Source organism: Equus caballus, chromosome 31 (assembly GCF_041296265.1).
Source record: "Equus caballus isolate H_3958 breed thoroughbred chromosome 31, TB-T2T, whole genome shotgun sequence".
Taxonomy (NCBI): Eukaryota; Metazoa; Chordata; class Mammalia; order Perissodactyla; family Equidae; genus Equus; species Equus caballus.
The window spans coordinates 22,244,122-22,268,125 of NC_091714.1; the positions used below are offsets into that span (position 1 = coordinate 22,244,122).

General features: G+C 41.6%; 1 protein-coding gene across 6 annotated transcripts in view; it reads right to left on the reverse strand.

The window, feature by feature from the left end:
* The window catches only part of PHACTR2 (phosphatase and actin regulator 2), a 249,424-nt gene that overhangs the window by 90,145 nt on the left and 135,275 nt on the right, over positions 1–24,004 (reverse strand). For all 6 annotated transcript variants that reach the window (XM_023632914.2, XM_023632917.2, XM_070256254.1 and 3 more), the window contains exon 2: positions 1,156–1,323. In XM_023632914.2, the coding sequence (XP_023488682.2) occupies positions 1,156–1,323 (168 nt within the window). The remainder of the gene's footprint in view (positions 1–1,155; positions 1,324–24,004) is intronic.

Genomic DNA, 24,004 nt, shown 5'->3' on the forward strand with positions numbered 1-24,004 from the left:
AGTAGAGAGATGGGAATAATCAACCCCGTGTACCCATTACCCAGTTTAAACACTTAACAACTCATGGCCAATCTTCTTTCATCTATGCTCACCCCTCCTCTAGGATTATAACAAAACCAACCCCAGATACAGTAACGTTAGTCCTTTTTAAATATTAAATGCTCAAAGAAATTACATAGCTGCAAATGCATCAGAGACAATTTTCTTCAGGGAGTTTGGTGTCCCTGTTCCATATCCTTGTGCTATGTGGGGCATTTTCTATTTTATTTCACAGCTCTTATCCCAGCAACAGACCAGTAAGATATGCTCTTACCCTGTACACACTGACGATAGCAGACTGTGGCGCACTGAGAAATTGTGACAGAGGGATCGTTTTGGACAATAAGCTTGGAGAAAGCTGAACTTATGTTAAGAGAGAAACACCTTTCTATCTTAAACAAAACACCACTAATACTGGACATCTGTTTAAACTGGGTTCGATTCCAGCCTGAGATTTAAAGTCAGCTTCCTCCATGAGTCCATACGAAAGGCACTAAATAATGTAATTCTTAAGGTTTACCAAATCCGCAGAATAAAATAACAATAAGAATTTTCACACCAATAGGATTATGACCCCCCCAGCCCAGGACAGAGACCATTTATTTGTCCTAAGGACATGACGGAAATTTAAAATTAAACAATAAGTATAGTAACACTTTTCATTTATATAGATATTTAAATTTTTCCCACAGAACAAATACATTCAAAGAAGACATTAAAAATTGTTTTAAATTAACAAATAGGATTGTGCTGGTAGAACTAAGTAGATAGATAACAGAGAGTATGTACGTGTGTATGTATGTGTATAAATGGATACTAAGCAAATAACATTTTCACTTCTGATTTTCCATTTCACCTCCCCCTCCCTACACGTCCATTTTTTATATGAATTTTACACATATATATTTAAAAACAAGAATAAACTGGAAAGCCAAAGTGAGTAGGAAAAGAAGGCAAGTCAGAACTCTAAGTTCTTCCATCCTTAAATGAAATAATTTCATTTCAAATATGGATTAATTTTTTCTGGGGAAAAAAAACCCTGCAAGACACAATTTCATACCTTTTGAAAAATTTAACAACTTATCTTCTCTTCTAACAAAGTTATGATATTCATACCTGCTGAGGTTTCTCTAAATTTGTCACTGGTCTTCTTTTTCCTCCATTTCCAAGGCTTAAAGATTTTACCGATGGTGGAGAGTTTCCCCTTTCTCTTGAAGGGAGGTGTCTGGGAACCTGCTGTTGGGCCATCTGAGTTTGCTATAGAAGCTTTGTCCAGTCCATCAACTGTATAAAGAAAAATAAAGTCAGAGCAAAGCTGCAATCAAAGTTTGAAACAACATCACCTATTTCTTCCTGCACTGTTAACAGAACACATGCCCATTTTAATTGGAATCTCACATAACACTTATTTTGCCCCATTTCCCAGTTGGTAGAACTCCCCTGATATCAATCAGTAAATCCATCAATAAGAAATTATAATGTCCTTAGCTAATCATTTTGGAGAAACAGAAGAGAAGCAAGAAATTTAAATAATGAGTAGGGCCAGACAAATAAGGATCTGTGAAACACGGCGGAAGCCATGTGCAGCAACGACATCAATATTTTGTGCAGGAATAGTATTTTCTAAAACAGGATCGTCCTCCAGAGGCTGGTTTGACATTCTCAGTAATGAATATTACAGTTACGGTGTAGTTAAAAATCATGGTGTCTCCTTCACAAAATAAAATTTAGTGCCAAGAAGCTAAATTGTAAGTTTTACAATGCTAAAATTATCTTTTGCTTCTATTAGAAAAAAGTTTTCCGCTTAAAAGAAACTGACAGCTATCACTAACATCAAGAAATAAGTGGAAAATGTGGGTATTGTATGTGACAGAACATATCTTTACGTACCTTAAACGTTTTATTAATCAGAATAAAAGTCAAAACCTTAAGTTGTCTTGCACTATGTTCAAAACAGAAGGAAGACAGCAACGACTTATGTCATCCCATGTATCAAATTTTAATGGCAAAAAAGTGGAAACAGTCCAGAATGGATAAACTATAGTATTATTCATGCAATAAAAAAAATGAGCCATCGATATATACAACATGAACACATGTGAAAAATATATATATATATAGGTTAATATCCAAAATATATAAAGAACTCATACATCTCAACAACAACAACCACCCAATCAAAAAATGGGCAGAGAACCTGAACAGACATTTTTCCAAAGAAGATATACAGATAGCCAACAAGCACACGAACAGATGTTCATCATCACTAATTATCAGGGAAATGCAAATCAAAACTACCATGGTATACCACCTCATGCACGTCAGAATGGCTATCATAAAAAGACAGGAAACAACAAGTGCTGGAGCAGATGTGGAGAGAAGGGAACCCTTGTACACTGCTGGGGGGAACATAAATTGGTGCAGCCACTACAGAAAACAGTAAAAAGATTCCTCAAAAATTAAGAATAGAACTACCATATGATGCAGCTATACCACTTCTGAGTATTTATCCAAAGAACACAAAAACATTAATTCAAAAAGATATATGCACCCCTATGTTCACTGCAGCATTATTCACAGTAGCCATGACTTGCAAACAACCTAATGGATGAATGGATAGAGAAGATGTGATATAAATGGAATACTACTCAGCCATAAAAAAAGAGGAAATCTTGCCATTTGCTACAACATGAATGGACTCTGAAGGCATGCTAAGTGAAATAAGTCAGACAGAGAAAGCCAAATACCATATGATTTCACTCATATGTGGAAGATAACAACAACAACAACAACCATCAGACATATAGACACAGAGAATAGACTGGTGATTACCAGAGGGGAGGAGGGGAGAGCGGAGGTGAAAGAATTTAAAGGGCACGTGTGTATGGTGACGGAAGGCAATTAGACTTTGGGTGGTGAACACAATGTACTCTACACAGAAAACAAAATATAATGATGTACACCTGAAATTCATATAATGTTATAAACCACTGTTATCTCCAAAAACATTGTGCTGAAAAAAAGTGACACACACAAGAGTACATATTGTGTGGTTCTATTTATATGAAGTTCTAAAAGAGGCAAAATGAATTTACGGCAAAAAAAAAAAAAAGAAGAAGAAAGAAAATCAGAACAGTAGTTGCTTCCTGGAGTGAGATGCAGGTAGGAATTAATTGAGAAGAGGCTCAGGGGAACTTCCTGGGGTGATGGAAACTATCTCAACAAGGGATAGATTACATAAAGCTCATCAAACGGTATTTATGACTGTGTATTTCACTTCATGTAAAATTTATCTTTAAAAAACCATAAGTAAATAGTGAAGTCCAATTAATGATATGCATGCTGACATGTTTAGAGGTAAAGTATATTAAGGTCCATCAAAAATAATAAATGGATGAATAGATGGAATGGACAGACGGATAAATATACAATAAAGTAAAATATAGCAAAATGTTAAGGGTTGAATCTAGGTGGTGGATATGTAGTGGTTAACTATATAATTCTTTCATCTTCAAAACTTACATAACAAAATATCAGGAAAAACAAAACTAAAACAAAAATTGAATGGCAAGGACTTCTGCTTCCAGGAAGATGGAACAGACTTCCTTTTTCCTATTCCTCCTGCTAAGCGCAACTCAAAAAACCCTGAATGTTCTATATAAAACAAACATAAGAAGACTCTGCAAGGTGAAAATAAAGTAGACCATCCTGTGAGCTCAGGATCCAAGAAACAACACGGAGATAAGATCCCTGATTTTCTTTTTCTCTCTCACATAGTAGACTTGCAGATTAAGCAGTCACCAACCTGGAAACACCAATGGGCACAGACCAAAAAAGCCTCAACAAAAGCCTGCTCTTTCTAGCCAATGAAGCAGGAAAGGGACAGCCTAGCAAGACAGAAAACTTTTACATAATAACTGCTCTACTTCATCCAAAGACCAGAGAAGAAACTACGACCATCCATGCAAGCAAAGGCTGGGTGGGGAGACTAGACTTCCACCCACATGAAGCTCAGACAAGGAGCCCCAACACCCCTGTCAGAGTGGTGTCAGAGTAGACCAAGTAGGGAGCCAGGACCTTCACACCTGCCAGCTGGTAGTGAAGCATCCTCTACAGTGTCAATGGAGACCATGTGGGAGCCTGGACTTCCACCCCTACCCAGCGTAACCAAGTGTCTCTCCTCCTGCTTTCTCCCGATATTGAGGTGGTATCAAACCACTGCCCAATGGGAACAAGACCACCCCCACCCACTGTGGGGTCAGAGAGCACACATGGTGATCTGGAAATCCCACTATGTCCAACAGTAATGAGGACTCCCCTCCTTCGATTTCTGCCACCAGTTATCAGCAGAGGATGAGTGGGGAACTTGGATCTTTACCTCCCCCTGGCTTCCCGTGCTGGAGAAGTGTCAGACAACGGCAGTTAAAACAAAGGTTTCAATAAGATTTAAAGTCTTATAACATCACACAAAAATGTCTAAGTTTTAATCAAAAATCACTTGACATACCAAGAACTAGGAAAACCTTAAACTGAATGAAAGAAGACAACCAATACATGCCAACAGCTAACTCTTAATGAGTTCTCCTTCCAACCAAGAAGGATAAATCCCATTCTTCCCCGTAGTGAAGTCTCCTCCAGTTTCAGGTAGAAATGCAGGTCCTGCAGTAACTGATTCTTTTGCACATGGTTCCTAACCCTACTTTACCCAACCCATGTTGGTCATAGTGCAATAGACAGAAAGAGAAACGGAAGAGACCGATTTTGAAACTAAGTTAGAGTAAAAAGGTTAAATCATTATTTACTTCGCTTCCACTCCCGTCCAACCGCCTTCCTTCAATGAGGGGCAAACCCAGGGAGGAACTGAGTGTACGGTGTTTCTTCTTCTTTGATACTTTATGCTGAAGGGTTTAATTTTGAACAATTTAAATGTGGTGAAATATAAAAGGGCTGACTATTGCAAACATGGGAACTAAGGTTTCTATCTCAAATTCACCTCTGTGGCTAGAGACACATCTACTTCTCATTTTCTCTCCACCCATATATCCAGTTCCCTGGCAGTACAGAAAAATTCCGCACTTGATCTGAACCACTGAAGAATAGGCTATTTTTCCTCATGAAAACAAAAATAAACAAACAAAAATGAAATAATTCCCTAGGTGACAGAAGGTGACAGAGGAGGAGACTGAGTGAGGTAGTTGATGAGTGAAAAACGAAAGCCTTAACGTTAATGTTATAGTTGCATAAGAAATTAACTGCCATTATCTTTCTTTTTTACGCATTTACAGTTCTGGTCTTAATCGCTACTCTGGAAAGGGCCTGGGCTGGTTCCAATGACCACAGCAGTGCACACACACATATACCTTTTTCCTGAGTGAACGAGTCCACCTGTAAGTTTGTAATTGTTGGGCTATTACAGCAAACCACACTTGCAATTAGGCATCATATGTTGGCACGGTTGGCCACACTGCCATTGTCACCTGCTTCTGAGAGATAGGAACACAACATTAACTCCCTTTTTTCCTCCAAACACTTAGGACACTGCCAGTGTCACTGCTATTTCTATAATTTTTCTTTTGGATCAATTTACCATTAAAACCCAGTTGAAAATGTTCAAAGAATGTTTTCACAACAAGTCTACTGAATTTTGCATTTACACACCAATAAGAGTAAATTGCCAGGGAAATCCCAGATGAACGTCCAAATTTCCTGTTTTAAATGTTAATTTTGATCCACTTTCATGTTATGAAGAGTGACCGGTCATTCATCAGAACTTTCTTTTTCACACTTGAGATCAACATTTTAAAATATTTTAAATATTTCTTAAATATTTAAAATATTTTGAAATACAGCCATTAGCTTTGAACGTAGACATTTTAAATGATACAGCTCAGTCTATCTTCCCACGGAAACCAGCTCACACCTAACAGGACATCCCCACACCGCCAACTGGTTAAGAATTCGGATAATATGTGCAAGTTTTTTTTGCCATTTAAATTAGGCAGTCCCAGTGCAAATGGGACCAAAGAAGGCAAAAATAAATGAGGCTACATAATTATCATATAAAATGAATGACAGGTTGGGAGATGCTTCCCTGTGAGATCTGAGAGCTGAATGACAAGGATTCTTAGAAAAACTCAATCTATTTCATGTGAGAGTTTGCAGTGTTTTTATCATACTGGGCAGTTACGTGATATTTTAGATTTTTCCCAACACCATTTTTTACTTCAGTCACTGAGAAAGTGAGACAAAGGTGGCAGAATGTTCCACTTCACAAACGTCGTATGTGAAAGATACTTAGAAACACACCTCCGTGAAAGAACTGGCACTGATTCTGCAGACTGACAGCCACTCCGTGAGAAAAGGAGGCGGCAAAGGTGGCCTCAATTTTCCCCTAAATATCCCTAAATATCTGAAGGTTAATGAGAATACATTTCTGAAGCCCAGTAATAACAATTAAAGAAAAATCATATGTGATTAAAAAAAATGCTTTGATAAAACCCTGCTGCACTCACTCTACGCTTACAGTATTATTCACAGTGAGTTTATTACACAAAGAACGTGCTCGTTAACAGGGCAGGGTCCAAGACATCTGACATTTAACCATCAAGAACTTAAAAGTAAAAAAAGAAGCAAATCAATCTTTACTTCCTTAAAATTTGGTTTCTAGACTATTTTCTTTGTGCCTATATAATTTATTAGGCTTACATAATATTATCACTATATTTTTTAAATTTCTGTTGCAGCTTTTATGTTTCCATTTTAATTCTGCCACTGTTCTCTTTCAAGGCCCCAAAACATACGGGAAAGAAACAGCAGACCAGCGTTTATGGAAGATTCAACTTTATTTCCCACACTTTCGTGAGGCCTCTCTCTCAACGGAAACAACGACTGAGAATGTGTGTTGTCATATGCAGGGGCTTACATACAATTTCTGGGCACAGAACCAAGTGGACAACAGGTCGGAGTGAACTGATGCTATGAGCCATCGCAGATGAGACTGGATAATGGTTTCAAGGAAGCCAAGGGGCTAGTCTTGTCTTGAGTGTCTAAAGGAGATCCTTACTCTCTTGCTAATCAGAGTTTACACTGGGTGGGATCAAATGTCTTCCCTTTTGGGGGGTAAGATGAATGACCAGTGGAAGGGAAGTGAAAAGGAACAGAAGAATTAAAATGTATGGTACTAAACAGAGTTAACAATTCTGAAACGGCTATCCACGTACACTGGGATGGAACAAACAAGCAAGCGGACGATGGATGCCGGCAGCCAGGATTCTCACTGTCAGGAAGGGAGGTCACAGACAAGTGAAGGGGAAACTGGAATGATCTAGGAGGCACTGGATTAGAGCTGGAGACATCAGAACGAACTCATGTTTGGCCAGATAGATAGATAAAGAGATTAGATAGACAGATAAGGAGACAGACAGATACATAACAGATACGTGAGTATATGGCTCAGTACACACACGTATTTCCCCCTCTATTTGCTCCAAGGGCCTGGAAGCAACGACATCCTCAACAAGCACACGGAGCACTCAGGTCTTGGTTTCCAACAGCACTCCCCAATAAGAGGAACCAGATCTCTTTACAGAAAAGGCTGCTTCCAAGGCTGGGACAAGGGACATACTAGACAAGCCTGGAGCATCTTCTAGCGCCAGAAAGTAAGCAGCGCTCAGAAAACATTCTGATGCGAGTTTGTCAAAGTCACACAGGAGCCAACTAAGAGAGTCAGGAAGGCCAAAGCTGGAACAATTTGAATAAGAAAATAAAGACTGTAGTATTAGATTGTAATCCAAAGTATAAAATAAATATCCACGAGTCCATACTGAGATAGATAAATACTGAATACATAAACAAACGTGGAAGAACAGACACATCCGCACAGAAGAATTACAAATAATTTATGTAAATATTCCCTTCAAGGAGGTGGATCCCAACCCCTACTCCTTAGGTGTGGGCTACAGGCGGTGACTTTCTTCCAGAGACCGCAGGGTGAAAAGGGGGAAGCAGTGACTTTACGGTGGAGATGCTTGACAAACACGACCTCAGCCGAGCGATGGATGGTGACTTCATCGGGGATAAGTGTTGATGGCACGGACTCTTGATATGACGGGTGAGAATCACATTTCAAAACCACAAACCCCACTGTAACCACGAGAAAAACATTAGACGAACCAAACTGAGGGACGTTCACAAAATACCTGACCAAAACACCTCAAAACTGTCAAGGTCATCAAAACCCAGGGAAGTCTGAGAAACTGCCACAGCCCAGAGGAGGCTCAAGAGACATGCCGAATAAACGCAATGTGGGGCCCTGGACGGAATCCTGGAACAAAAAGAGGACATGAGGGGAAAACAGGTGCAACCCCAATAAACTGTGGGACCGAGCTACAGTAACGCACCAAGGCTCTGTTCCTTTGTGGTAACAAATGTATCACACCCAGAAGAGACGAGCAAGAGGAGAAACAAAGTTGGGGGTAACTGAGAACTCTCTGTACGATCTTTGCAACTTTTTTGCAAATCTCAACCTATTCTAAAATAAAGGGGTCATTTTTTAAAATGTGACATTAGCTAACATCGAGGTAAATGAGGACGAGGATTTAGGAGAGTCTTAGGGGACAGGGTCTCAGCTCTAGAGAGAGCTCAGAGGGTACTGTCATTTACCAACAATCAAGATTTCTGCTCAAAGAAGTTTTAGGAAGTAACATGCTTTAGAATCGCCCATCCGTCTCTCCCAAATCTCCCTTTATTAATACTTCCAATTCCCTGTATTTTGTCACTAAGAGAATGTTTACAGGTCATCAAATTGCTGTCTCAACACTTTTTAGCACATGATGAAGCAAATAAGGGAAATGTATTCAACACCTTGCAAAAGGGTAGACAATGGGCCTACCCTTACTGTCCGTGATCACCCTGGAACTTACTGGGCGAGTTCACAGGACGAAGCTGAAGCGAAACTGACTTCTGATCTAGGGGCTTACCTCTAATCAACGGGCTTACCCCTCCATTCCACTTACAGAATGGAGGCTCAAAGTACTCACCCACAGTTACTGTGAAACCACAGAGAGGAGATCCAGACGTACCCCGACACACACACAGACATCCTATGCTGGGATCAACATTGTGTGCTGCTAATACAGAACAACAAACGGGGGAATAATACAGAATGACTAATCGGGGAATAAAAATTAGAACCTTCCCTGTGCTTTATTTTTAAATCATTGAAGCTGAACTGTTTTCAACAATAAAATTTTACTTGAGAATCAAAGGTAAATTTAAAGGACTGAAATTTATTTCATGACACTTGAGGATACATTTTCTAGCTGATCCATTTTTTTCCCGAACACGTGGGGATGGGAGAAGCGTGGTACAATTCAGCAACAGAAATCCCACAGCTCCCGGGGGTGAGAAGAGTGTGACGAGCAGTGTTCAACAATAAACTGGCCACTGACCCACCCTGGACTTCATTCTCCTCTGAAAGTGGAAACTAGTGGGCACTTTACTGATAGCAGAATTAATAATAACTAATATTTACTGAGCATTTACTGTGGGCCAGGCAGTGCTAAGGCCTCTACCTGCATCAGCTCATGATAACTCTCACAACAGCTCATAGTCCCTATTTGTTTCTTTGCGAGGAAGATTCACCCCGAGCTAACATCCATTGTCAATCCTCCTCTTTTTTTTTTTTTTTTTTTTGCTTGAGGAAAATGAGCCCTGAGCTAACATCTGTGCCAATCTTCCTCTATTTTGTTGTGGGACACCACTGCAGCATGGCTGATGAGTGGAGTAGGTCTAAACCCGGGATCTGAACCCACGAACCTGGGCCACTGAAGCAGAGTGGAACCACTTGGCCACGGGGCTGGCCCCAGTAGTCCCATTAATTGTGATGTGAAAACTAAGATGAGGGAGGCTAAGCATCTGGCTCAATATTGGGGATGGTGTGGGGGTGTGGGGGGTGTGTGTTTATATTCATAGAGAGAAGGGTTAAGTAAATATTTATTGACTATATTATACGACTGGATAATGACTAAATGTGTATCTTCCTCAAGTGACGCACCGAGTAGGTGGCAGAGCTTAGAGCAGAAGTCAGGTCTGTCTGCCTCCAGAGACGGCCCTCTTAACCCAGGTACCACAGGCCTGCTTTAACTTGGTGCCATGAACTGACTGCCACAGACAGTAAGACAGGATGCTGGCTCTTAAGGAGCTTGCAGTGTAGCTGGGGAGGCAGACTGATGAATGGTCATCGCGCCAGCCAAGTGCGGAGGCGCTGGAACAGCAGAGGGGCCCAGGGAAGGGGGCGGTAAACTGAGCGGGTGATTCGGGATCATTTCACAGGGAGCGGGATGCTGGAACTGGGACCACAAAGAGGAGTACCCGCTCTGGAGGAAATCAAGGAGGGGACGGCCTGAAGGAGAACCAATCAAGGATGGCTGACCTTTGAAAGTAATGCCAAGAAAAACATTCTCATTGCACAGTGCTGTGCTCATAATAGACCCACGATACATATTTATGGGAAAAAATGAAAACAAACTTATAAAGTCATGTCCTTGAGCATGTGAAATGGTTAAATGTGAAATTTTAAAAAAGGAATCAAAGGATTTTTTAACTTTCTACATATAAATCTATATACTTAAAATGTGAATACTTTCTATATATAAACGTACTACTTAAAAGTCTGAGAATTATAGAATTTTAGGATTAGAACAGATCTTAGTTGGTGCAGAAGAAAACTGCTTTTCATTAGCTGACAGTTCCTTTAAAAAATAATCAGCACTAAGGTAACAATCACAGCTAAAAATATTTTTAAAGTTATTTAGCCACCTTCTTTTTAAATCCAGCGAGAGTATAAGACTGTAAAAAAAGAAATTAAATTTAAAGAAAAGAATAGAACGTAAAAAACATTGCTATATTAGAATAAAATGAAGGAATTTTAGTTCCCCTGGAGGAAGATTCCTCTTGTAAGTTGTCTTCAAATTTGCCAATTTCCATTCCTCTGTCACTTGAAAGAAACTATCAAGTTATCTAAAGGGACTTGGGATCAGATCAGTATTTCCCACTGTCACTGAAATTAATACTATGGAGCTTTTCCACAATAATTTTAGAGTGATAACGGACATACACAAAGTAGATGATTTTGAGCATGCAGTCACCTTCCAGGTGATGAACTGAGGTCTCGAGCATTTGCAGGCCCAGAGAGCTTCCTCATGCTTCTTCCCAGTCAATCCCCATCCTCTCATCCACCCCCACGTAACCCCTGTGCCCACCTGCACCCCCACTGATTAGCTTTCCGTGTTCTTGACCTTCAGCTCAGTAGAATTATACAGCACACTCTTTCGTGTCCGTCCTCTTTCACCGAACATTATGTCTGTGCGATTCATCTAAATACGCGAGCATTGCAAAGCGAAGCTACCTGATTACAAAATGAAAAAATATGCTGTCTTAGCAAGACCTCAGATGATAGAGTACTTAAAAATGATGAGCTTTATGCACAGCTTTTCTTTTTAGAAAGGATATCACTACCACTTTCGTATCTGGAAAACGTAAATAGTCTCCTTTCCCTCCTAGGTTTCTGGAAAGCTAATCTCCCTGCCCACCGTCTTCTGAGGTTACCTTGACGCTGTGCTAAATTAGAAGCTCATCTAAGCAAGTTTAAAGGTGGAGAGGTAGTTTATTTTCTGTAAGTAATGATGCCTTTATGTGGATTCTTACTCTGCATATTAGAGTAAGCAGCAGTTCTGAGCAAGGCAATTCACAGAAACACTGAGGACAACGTTATCTTTTATGGGAACAATAATCGTGTTTCATACAGGAGTTCTACATGATCCTACATGAAAGCCTTCTCTAGGAGGAAAATGAGACCCAAGAAGCTATGTGTCCTCCCAAATCATTAAGTAGTGGCGGAGACACAGTCTGGGTCATCTGATTCCCAATCAGGGCTTTTCCCCACTCCATGAGGCTGACCTGGTTGGAATATGATAACTAAACTCATGGTGAACCAGCAGCACCTCCTCAGATCTCTAAAAGAGCCCTAAGACTCTGTTTGGAGAGCAAAAAGCAAAGAAGACATTGCACAATCAGGATAGGCCATAAATCTCCGTTAATGTTCCGGGTTTTGACCCTCCAACTGGGATGGTTAACTGTAAGCCACAAGGAGAGATGAGCCCCAGGCCAACTCTGCTACTTAACTAGCCCTATGACCTTGTGCCAGGACCCCAATACTTCATTGGTGAAATTAGGAGCCCAGATTAAATGATCTCCAGGCTCCTTTCCAACTTAAAAAATTCTTTGATTCTCACACTGCTCTGTGCTGAGTATACGGTCTTACAGATCATGTTAAGACCTGTTCTAAGTGCTTTATGATACTGCCTCATTAATCATCACCACAACACTATGAAGTTGCTGCTATTAGTAGTCCCACTTTAGAACCGAGGAAGTTGAAGCTCAGAGAGACCAAGCAACTTGCCCAACATCACACAGCTGGTGTGTGTGGGATTTAAACTCCATAGTTTGCCTCCTGAGTGTTCTTTGCACAAAATGGGTCAGAGGGTTGCGGGTGGGAAGAGGGCTCTATTTCAAGAGAAGGCAAGACAGAAACCCTGATGAATAAAAATTCAATTCTATCCTCAACCACTTCCTTGGACTAACCCAGAGCTGGGGCAGGTACTGTTCTGCTCTCTAAAACAATACCCGTGTCACCCCACTTGAACTCACGCTGGGTGCAGGTAGTGTCCTCTTCCCTTATATTAACTATGGTCATTTGATTGCACAGAATCCTTACTTACCATGGTATTAATTTTAGAAAATTTGATACCAGCAGTTTTTTAACTTGTTTTTCTAACAGAGGCAGCCATTATTTTTAAACCCCCAAAGGGAAAAGCTACTAAAGATTTCCATCTGTCTGCAAGCACGGACAGGGAATCTCAGAGTTTCAACTTGTGGCCCATAGGCCTGCAGAACGGTGATGTTTGTGCAGCTGCATGACATCCTCACGCACTGACACGAATACTATCCCCTGGGCTCGCTACAGGATATTTAACAGATTAAATAATGTCACTCGCACTTAGGGTTTAAAGAAACTCTGATTGAGTAGGAAGAGGAATTTTCCTTTGCAAAAGGAAAACCAATTTTAATGTCAACAAAGGCATTTTAAGTTTTGAATATCACTGTTATCACTATAAGCAAAGGGTTCTATGAACAGATCAGACGGCCGTGCTTAGAAACAGCAAGAAGTTTGTTACAGAGATGAAAACAAGAGGGGAACCACCGACTTTCCTTCCACCTTCCTTCCCTTGCGGAACTAGCCGTCTCCTACAGTAACTCCCTGAGTGTGGGGTGGGGGGCGGGGAGCAGGTCACGTGCGTAGAGGGCCTGCTGTGTTAGTGAAAAGGAAGAAAAAGTCAACACATCCCCATGGGACAAACTACCAAATGAGAGAGAATGTCACCTCCTCTATGTTAGCATAACGACCACTCGGTTTAGCTGAGCATGCACATGGGGATGAAACTTTAGGGAAGATGCTGGCAGACCTGATAGATAAATTGGAAAATAAAATCAAATGAAATTTCATGATTTTTAAGTGAGTGGCTAAATTTTGCCTCAGAAAAAATTATGAAAAATTCCCCAGAGAGGATGAGTCTAACAGAAGTATTATTAAAATAACACAATAAATCTGGACCGATATCTTTAGTGAAAAGGCTGGTGGATAAATAAGAGCCCCGAGAGTCTACATATAATGTGACTAGCCTCTCTGTCGTCCAACAGTTCCCTGGCAGTCACACCAAGCTCTATAAGAGACTGGGGGCCACACGGAGAATTCTGGACTGTCTACCCAAGGCAGAAATGAAATCCACAGGCTTGTACATCAGAAAACAGGACGCTGGGAGATACAAGCTGCAGCCTTGCACAATGGAAAACAGGATGCTGAGAGGAGAATGTACATCAATTCATCACAGAGTCCCCAAGGCACTCAGATTTATATCCTTGGAGTTCGGTTAAGAGGTGACTGCAACAACTCAGGCATCTGAACTTGGACAGGAGCACTGAAAACGGATTGGGAATGATGAATGGGTCCAAGGGATGAGGAGGGAGGAGTGAGGAGACTGAGGAACCACCCGGAGAAGTCAAGAGAAAACCCCATGGTCAGAATCTCTCTGAGGAAAGGTGAGATGTCAAGAGGAGAAAAAGACTTTGAGAAAAGACCGATGGCTTGTGTTCAGGAACTTCAGGTGCTGGCAGGACACCGAGGGGGAGATGTCCAGCAGACAGTCAGAAATACACTATCAGCACACCAGCAGAAAGTCGGTGTGGAAGTTCCAAACAAAAATGGCAGTTGAGGCCAAAGGTAAAGTCCTAAGCAATGCGTACATTCAGGAGGCAGTAAGCTTCACGAGATAAAGAACTTTGGACTTCTTTTGTACTGAGAATCTTCAGGTAAAGGGAAAAATTTCATTTATTTATCTGTTTTCAATTCACCAAATGTGGGGGACACTCAAGCATGTTTACGGGCCGAGGGGAGAGAGCCCGAAGGGAGGGAGAGCCTGAAGATCCAAGAGAGAACAGACTAGCCACACGGGGACTGAACTTCCTCAGGGTAACAGCAAGATGTGGGGTGGAGAGGAGAGCCTGAACCTCCTCTGGGGAATATCAGGAAGAGACTGGGAAGTCAGGAGATGACGACAGCAGCAAGGAGATGTGAAGGGAAACTCAGCGGCGCGGCATGAACTTCAAATGACAATACGTACAGTACAGGCAGCAAAACGGGCAGGAACGGCCGTCAGCAGTGGAATGGCAATGGCGAGGGCTGAAGGAGAAGCGAGCCGCCATGACAGAGAGGGACATGGAAGAGCTGCCAAGGAGAGGCGAGTGTCAGACAAAACAAGGAAGAGAAGGAAGGAAAAGTCCACAAAAAATGAGGACGGAGAAAAATCTACTTACTGTGGAATGGAGCCATTCGTTCAAAACCAATTTATGGAGCAACTATTGTCGACGAGGTAACGCACTGGGGCTCTAATAGTGAGCAAAAGTGGATTGGAACTCTGCCCTCAGGAGGCTTCCAGTGTACGACAGAGGCTGACATTGTTCAAGCAACCATCCGTTCCAAAATAGGAACACGGCACGGGGTGAGAACCCAGGGGACGGGGTGTCTGGATGGGCTCCCACAGCGACAGTCAAGCACTTGATCTAGCGACAGGCACAGCGTGACATGGTCTTCAAGTTCTGAGTTAAAATTCAGGGTAAAACTGTTACAGAGATTTAGTCTAGTTTCATAACGCTGCTTCAAAGGTAGAAAATACCCTGTCCAAATTAAGCAGGAAACCATTAAAAAGTCACTGAAAAGCAATGGATTAATATTCCCTAGTTGGTACACAATTCTCTAGAGGGAGAGAGCACGGGAGGGAGGGAGACAGAAACAAATCCATTAGCCATTTTTTTAAAAAGTAATTTTATAGTAATGATGCCTTTAGGGTTGGTTTTAATTTTTTTTCTCCAACATAGTCACTAAGGATATCCCACTTACAAGATGTTCTATTTTGGTTTCTTTCTTTAAAATGGCAAGTCTTCCAGAGAACAAGCTGTACCAGCAGGACTTGGGTACACCACCACACGGAAGCCTCTCAATCCCATTAGGGCACCATCAAGCCAATCAGAGTATTCCAAAATTCTTTTCTGATACAATGTTTATTACGATTTTCAATACTGGCTTGAAACAATGTTGAATATAGACTAGAATGATGAAGAAAGCCTGTAGCTTGAACTCCAGAAGCAATTAGTTGCAATTCACCGACTTTTCCAGAAGTCACAAAATAATTTTTAATTAAGTGAGTAGGGAGAAAAAAGCCTGCCTCTTCCACGAGCAAGTATATGAAAAAAAAAGTAAAAGATCAAGAGTCCCATAAGGACAGGGACCAAAAGGATTTTACTGCTGTGGTACCCCCAGCCTGCACCTAGGCCACTGAAGGTACTCAATAAATATTTACAAAATGAGTAACTAAATCATGGACAAATGTTTGCCAATAATGTACAAGGCCTGGCCTAACTAGGCTATGATTTATTTTAGCAGGTCTTTAGATTTTTTTCACACAGAGGAAATTGTTTCCAACAGTGCCTTCCTGTAGAATTCCAAATATTTTGAAAGATAATATAGCAAACACCAAAGTTTGAAATTCAGAAAATATCAAAGCCAGCAGGAAGGATGATTAACACTCATAAGAATGGTACAGACACAGCTGACAAATTTTTCAGGTGAACAAAGGCTTAATTGCTGCTTACTATGCAATTTTAAAAAGACAACCCATCAAGGACAACTTGAAATAATCTATCTGTGAAGTAACCTGTTAAGAACTTTCTATTTTCACACAGCGATGCGTGGTGAGGATTCATTTTTTCAAAAGCCACCCCTCCCCACACACCACACTGACACTCCCTTCCTCCTTCTCCAAACGCTCTCCACACATTCGGCATCTCAGATTTTTCTTCAGGCTTCACCTTCTTTCTCCGAACTAGGGAAGTCAAAAGGCAACTTCGTTTCATGGTAAAGAAACTAGGCAAGGTAAATCACCCCACTCAATTGAACTGAATCCACACTGCTTTTGTTTTTCCCATTCATTTTAGGCATTACACGTGAGAATTTGAATCCCTCGGAAAACTATGAAACCATATTTTTAGGAAGTCAAAGTCTTTCATAATATAACATTATTATGGATGTTTAGCTCTCTATTGATACTTTAGACTTTTGATTCACTAAATACATCAGAAACTGGCAGAATTACAAGGTCCTTTACAAGTGGCCCAGTGTTGCAGTGGCAAATACCTGACTATACAATGTATAATAACACGCTCAATTACTAGGAAGCCTTCTTTAAGACTGGCAACAAGCAGCAAGTTTTTGTTCCAATCTAAACGGAAATCATCGCCTCTCCTATTTCAACTTCCAACTGAGAATCAAATATCCTCCTTTATACCAGTGTCTTAAGAGGAATAAACACAAATGGAGAGATGATTGACACTTGTGTGGCTCTATATTAAAACTTCCGGAGAAGTAAGAAAATGTTTTGTTTAGTTTAATTTTTTAGCTTATTTGGCACCCTGGTAACACTCTGGATATGCTTAAAAAAAGAGAAATAGTCATCTTAAGTATAAACACAGACCGGTGAGTACTGTAGAGGAAAAAAGTGGGCTTTGGGGCCAGAAAGATTTGAATTTAATCATCTCTTCCTCTGCATCCTAGCTGGTAACCTTGGGCAAGTCATTCAACCTTTCGGAGTCTTTTTTTCACCCGTGGAATAGGAAAATCCAACTTACATTTGGGTTGTTGCTAGAGATCACAGAGATAATGGCCGTGAAGGGTCATCCCGCCCACCAATATCCAAGAAAGGTCAACGCCCCCCAGTACCACTTCTACTCCTCACCCAAGCACGTGGAAACAGGGCTGTTAAGAGGTTTTGAAAGGAATAAATGATAGAAGTGGGTTATTTATGATCTGGAGCAACTGGGGCAGTGAAATTTCTTTGAAAGGTATTTTCCCGGTCTTCTAGAGGTCTCCAGGAAAACAAAAACACAGCCCCCGCCAAACAGACTCCTGCATAGAGCCACCTGCACCTTCCAATGGTCTCAAGACAATTGCTGGGAGCCACTGAGACCGACTAGCACTCAAGGGAAATCAGCACTCTCCTAAAGCAGAGATGCCCTGGCTGAAGAAAGGACAAAGCAAGCAGCTGACCTCACCTGCAAGAACGGGAGAAAGCGGCTGGAACGGGACCTGGCTCTCTTTCCCACCAAGTGGAAAGTTGCACAATTTATTTTTACACTTGCACCCGCAAAAAAAAAAAAAAAAAAACAGCTATTTTATTCAACAGACTGGTTGCTTACTTAGTATTTCATGCTGAAAATTCAGTTAACGGAACTATCTCCACCTAGTTGGGCTATCAGGTGGTGTTGCTTTAGGTTTTTCGAAAAGCCTGAACTTTACGCGTTGCTATCGCCGCCAAAGACAGGAAGTTGCATTTCACTCCTGTTTCCAAATATGCCTAATGTCAAAATCTAAAGGAAAAAAGGTCTGTTTCATGACTGAAATAACTTCAGATCCTTTATAGGTAAGGCCACCTTTAAATTCAACATAAATAGCGAAGTCCCAAAGGACTACTGTTTACTGAGAATCGTTATCCATGGGACTGGCTCAGAAATCTTTACAGAGGCGCCCTCTGTTTATTCTGCACCCCTCCCTTTTTGAGATCTAGCAGCAACCTTGTGCTCTTTCTCTTTGCCCCAAGAACTGCAGGACCCAGCAATAAAAATAAGGTTAGACTGGCACTGCAAACCACAATTAACTACTAATTAAATCCTTATCAGTTATTTCTATTGTAGACAGTAAGACTTCACTTTCAGGCCTTAGGATACTGAATTTGAATCTGAAATACCAGGGTTGCATCCAAGAGAAGTGTTCTCCCTTGGAAGAAGACCAATGTTCTGGGATTGTTAACCTTCCTCCAAATGCGTGTTTAGCAGATTCTAATCTGCAAAGTGCCTTAAAAGAGTCAAGTGACAAAGTCACTAGTAATGGGTGGGGAGGCCAGCTAGGAGTTGCTGCCCCCCTACCCCCACCCCATCACAATTTGGATTCAGATCAGGGCCCAAAAGAATTGGGTCTTGCATGCAGTTTTTTGGCAATGTTTTCTATCTCAGCCATCCCAAGAGCTAACTTACTTCTAGGGAACTCCTGGCCCAAAAGATGCCTAATAAGTTAAATAATTTCTGAGGTTACTGGGGAATTTCAAGTCCTTTTAAAAGAGGATATAGGATTGCTAGATTCTGATGCACCCAGATCTTACTTGTGTGCTTAATTGGCTTGAGGGACCTGTTTCTTTTAAATTAAGGAATTCCGAGCCTCAAAGAAGTGAGTGTGTTTTTGAAGCACTATCTTCATATCTTGTGACAAGACGAGCAAGTCCACCCACACTGTCCATCCCAGCGAAGAGTTTCCTGCGAAACTTAAAACGAGACAGGAAGCCATCAGGGAAAGCCAGCTAGGTGTTCCAAAATGTATATGGGATATAACACAAATGTGTTTAGTTACACACGAATCATCTTTGAATTACCAGCCTGACTCCCTGGAGCTGCTGTATTTTCTGGCAAGAACATTCTTGTTCTGGCTTTACTCTGACAGGTATTTAAACACTATCTTTCTTTAGTATCCCTATTCATTTTCTTTCTTATTTTAGCAGCTCTTTGTGAAGAGCCATGCCACTCTGCTGAATATCAAACACACCTAATACAATGAAAGTATAGAGAGTACGAAAAATCAAACACAGAAAAGAAAAAATATATACATGTAATGACATTTGGGAACAAAACGTTTCTCTAAATAGAATGCCTCATACTCAGGGACCTCAAAGATTATAAAACCAATCAGGTGATACCTACATAGCTGCTGACTACACTTGGAATAGAATCTTGAAAAGCAGTTTTAGTTTGGTTTTTCTCAGAATTACTCAATCGACTTGGTGCTCCAATCACAAGATCCTGGTAATTATTTCTCACGTAATTATGGCAGGAATAGAATGCTCACATAGACCATTTTCTAGTTTTCTCCATACACTCCACTCTGTGCTTCACCTTTTTAGTGACACTGCCCAGTGACACTGGTTGACGCTCATTGTTGAAAATCACCTTCAACGCATCCTCTGGCTGGAGTCACACCTGCTGAGTGAGCAGGCAAGAGGCGGCAATCTGTTCAAGAGTGGAACTCAAAAACCAGAAAGAGATAATGGATCCCATGTACTTATGGGCCGTTGTGAATGGATCCCAGTTTGTAAACTTGTTTTAAGGACACTGTTATGGGCTGAACTGTGTCCTTCAAAATTCATATATTGAAGCCTTAACCCCAAGGACCTCAGAATGTGACTGTGTTTGGACACAAGGCCTGTAAAGAGGTAACAGAGGCAAAATGAGGTCACACAGATGGGCCCTAATGCAACACGACTGGTGTCCTCATAAGAAGATACAGTTTGGACACAGACACGTGCATGCACAGCGGAAAGACCACACAAGGACACGGGGGAGAGGCGGCCATCCGTGTACTGTGGAAAGAGGCCTCAGAAAAAAATCAAGCCTCAATCTTGGACTCGAATTCTAAGTCCTAAGTTCTTGGACTCCAAAACTGTGAGAAAATAAATTTCTGCTGTTTAAGCCACTCAGTCTGTGGGAGCTTGTTTCAGCAGCCCCAGCCAACTAATCCAGCCATTTGCCATTGTCTGTAAAGCTATTTATTCACACGGTGAAGGTGGGGCGAAAACGTCCCATGATTTTCAACCTCACCTCTAAAATCTACCTCTCCCCTCCTAAAGAGGGGAAAACAAAGGTCCTTTAAAGGCTTCTGCTACGATTCCTTTGTAATGGCTTTATCAGTTAAAACATCACCATTTGAAAAATGAGGTGGACGTGGGTTCTGACATTCTGTGGTCGGATGAGTAAAGGGGATTCATGCTAAAAAGTGTACAGTCCTAGATGTTTTTAAAATCTCAAGTTTGATTTTATTCATGTTTTCTTTATAAAATTGGCAGCCAGTACTTTCCAAGCGACAGAACACGAGTTGCGCACATATGTATACAATTCTGTTTTAGAAGACTCGAGGAAAATGAAACACAGCTCAGGCCCACAGGAACATCTGACATGAGCTCAGTTTTAACTCCTTCTGGCGTATTCCAAGTTTCCACTCTCAGTGGCTCCTCCACAGCCAGCCCGCAGGTCAGCACAAGTTAGCGTTACAGAGGCAGGAGAAATTTCTAAAAACACAAAATCCCTTTAAAGAGACGAAACGCACAAGAGCAATCCTAAGGCATCCTGTCAGGAAGCCCTTCTCAGTCCTGCGGGTTGTCAGGAACATCTTTACTCTGGAAGGAAGGTCCAAGGCAACGCTCCGCCGGCCTCCTTGGGACACCTTAGACAAACAGCAGCCTTCCTCCAGAGGCCGAGAACCGCCTTAGGAAAGGCTTTGAAGAGATCCCAATCAAGACTCACTGGGATTGACTTCATGCTGGGCAACGCCACGAACCGCAAACAGGCTCCGTGCTGAAAGGAAAGACCCCGAAGGACAGAGGCAAAAATAAAAAGCCACATGTTCCCAAAAAGGAACACAGGGCAGGAATTTTTATGTAAATGATTGCTTCCTTTCGGAGTTTTCAGAAATTGCTGCCCACATTTCTAAGAGAGAAGAGGGCTGGGCCTCCTTTTTAGAAACACATTTTATTAAAATCTTTCTTACAGTCCCTCCCACTCATTATTAAACATCTGTTTTATCAGCACCCTGGTCTTTGACTCTGGGTCCCTGGGAAGTAATCGGCAGGCAGCTACCTCAGATGGAGATCCCAGGGGTCTTGCTGAAAAGGCAACAGCGCTGAAATCCTGTGTTCTTTCCTCAACAGTAACTGCCACTCCGCTGATCACCTCTTTCCCTTTGAGTGTAACTACATTTAGCTCAAACCTGACTAGTGTGGGAAATGAATTTTTCTGAAGCTTATATTAACAAAATGTATGTAAGAGCAAAACATTTTCTGACAATGAGATTTTAGCAAAATTGTACATGACAAGAGAGATACTTGCTCATGAACAGGACATAGTAATGACCAAATTCATCAAGGCAGTGGGTACAGAACATCGGTGTTTTTGAACTGCACATTTTGTAACTTCTACCTTAAGTCAAGAGAAGATACACATTGTCAGTGAAGAGAAATTTTCATCAGAGGCCCCGTGTGATTTTTCCTTCTTTTTTATTTTCATTTATTTATTTATTTTGGTGAGGAAGATTGGCCCTGAGCTAACATCTGCACCAATCTTCCTCTGTTTTGTAATGGGAGGCTGCCACAATACGGCTTGATGAGCGGTGTGCAGGTCCACGCCCGGGATCTGAACCCATGAACCCCGGGCCACCAAAGCGGAGCACATGAACGTAACCTCTGCAACACTGGGCCGGCCCCTGAAGCCCCCATTTAAATACTCCTGCTAATCTCCAAAGGATGCTTCTCACCTTAAGAATCTTCTGGAATGCTTGTTGAAAATTCAGATTCTGGACCCCTCTCCAAAAGATTCTGATTTTGCTGGTCTAGAATACGGAGCCCAGAAACGAGTATTTTTACCAAGCGCACTTGGTAATTCTCACGGTCAGGCAAGTCTGTGAAACACCGGCATTCAGTTTGTAATACCTTAGGATTCTGTCAGGACCAGTATCCCATAAAGATGATGTACCCTTAAAATAAAATACACAAAAATACAGCAAAACTACAATTATCCTATACAGACCTTAAACGTGAATCTTTTTTAAAATGTTAGTAGATTATTACTACAGTAAACATATTTTTAAATTAGTCTATTCAGCTATAAAACTTTTAAACTTTCATAAAATATTCTTTAGACCGTAACAACAAAAGCAGGTCAAAGATGATGACAAGCATCCAAGAAAGTCTCTGAAATTAATTACGCACTATTTGCTAAAGACTGAACCATCAGTCTTCTACGTAAAGGGAAATGTGCATTGTGATTACTTATAAGTGACGCTGGGTGCCTGTGCAGATTACAGCGAGTTTGCTTTGCTACCTAATGACTCAGACACACTATCAAGCAGAATCAAGACACTTTCTAATACAAGGTCTCAAAAAACCAAACCAAAACAAAAAACACGCTCCATGAGCTTTCCTCAAGAAACTATCGGTGTCCTCTACAAAAATAAGGAAACAGATGCAGAAAAAATTAAGACAGGGATCTAGCTATCTGGAGATCCGACACAAGAAGGAAGTGGAAGGAATCCCAGGACGACGTGAAGAGGGATCCCAGAGCAACAGCTGGGCAGCAGCCTTGGAGGAAATCCAGTCCAGACGGGAACTGGGCAAAGACTACACACAGACTTCTTAAAGATAAACTTGAAAAATAAAGAAAGTGTCTGGACATATTGAGAAGAGATGTACCCGACTGCGGAAGGGTTTGGGGATGAGTTTATAGGACTTTTAGCAAGCAAACAAAAACGAGTACGAAAGGCAAAAGCTACGCAGGAAAGCACAGCAATCATGGTTTACCACAAGGCTTAGCAGTCGTCGGCTTTTACGTGGGTACATGGAACACTGATCTAATCAGGAGGACAACAGATGTTGGAAAGATGAGAAGATCAGAGGATGGGAAATGTGGGATGGGGCGGCGATGGGGGTTGGAGGGGGTGTGAAAAGGGAGCTATATCTTCAATTTCCATACTGTGAGGTCAGTAATAATGTGTCAAGCTGAACAACCAATCATTAGCAATGTTTTGTTGTTAGTGCTGTTGAAGTGATTCTGATTCTTAGCGACCCTGTGGACAGCAGAGCGGAACCCTGCCCGTCCTTTTGCACTATCCGCTCCCCTTCCTGTGCACTATCAGACAATAATTAGCAATGTAAGCATGCTATTTAGAGATTGGAAATAAATACTACAGAATCAGTTTAAACAACTCTAGGTTTCTTGGATGCTACTTAACTTTCCACTCAGTTCCTGTCACTCTACTAATAGCCAAACAGAGCTATTCATCGATTCAACAAATAGTTTTTTTGTCAGGCATATATCTTCTTCTTCTAGGAGGAAGATGACAGTGGGGAACAAGATAGATAAGTCCCTTAGCTCCCGGAGCCCAGGTTCTAGAGAAGGGAGACAATGACAAATACACACACACAAACAAGATCATCTGAGCGATCGGGGCAATACCGGGGAGAGAGAACTGTGACTAAGGGGTGGGCAGGAAAGGTCGCTAAGAGGGGGTAATGCTGGAGCTGAAACAAGGAGCCAGCTTTGGAAAGAGCCAGGGGAGAGTGTCCCGGGGTTCACAACAAATAGGGAGCAGCAACTGCCACGGTGGCAGGTAAGAGCGAGCCGTACTTGTCTGACAACTGGAAAAGGGAATGTAGCACGGAGTCGGGGTGGGGCCATGAAGTCAGAGAGGCGGGCGGGGTTAGGG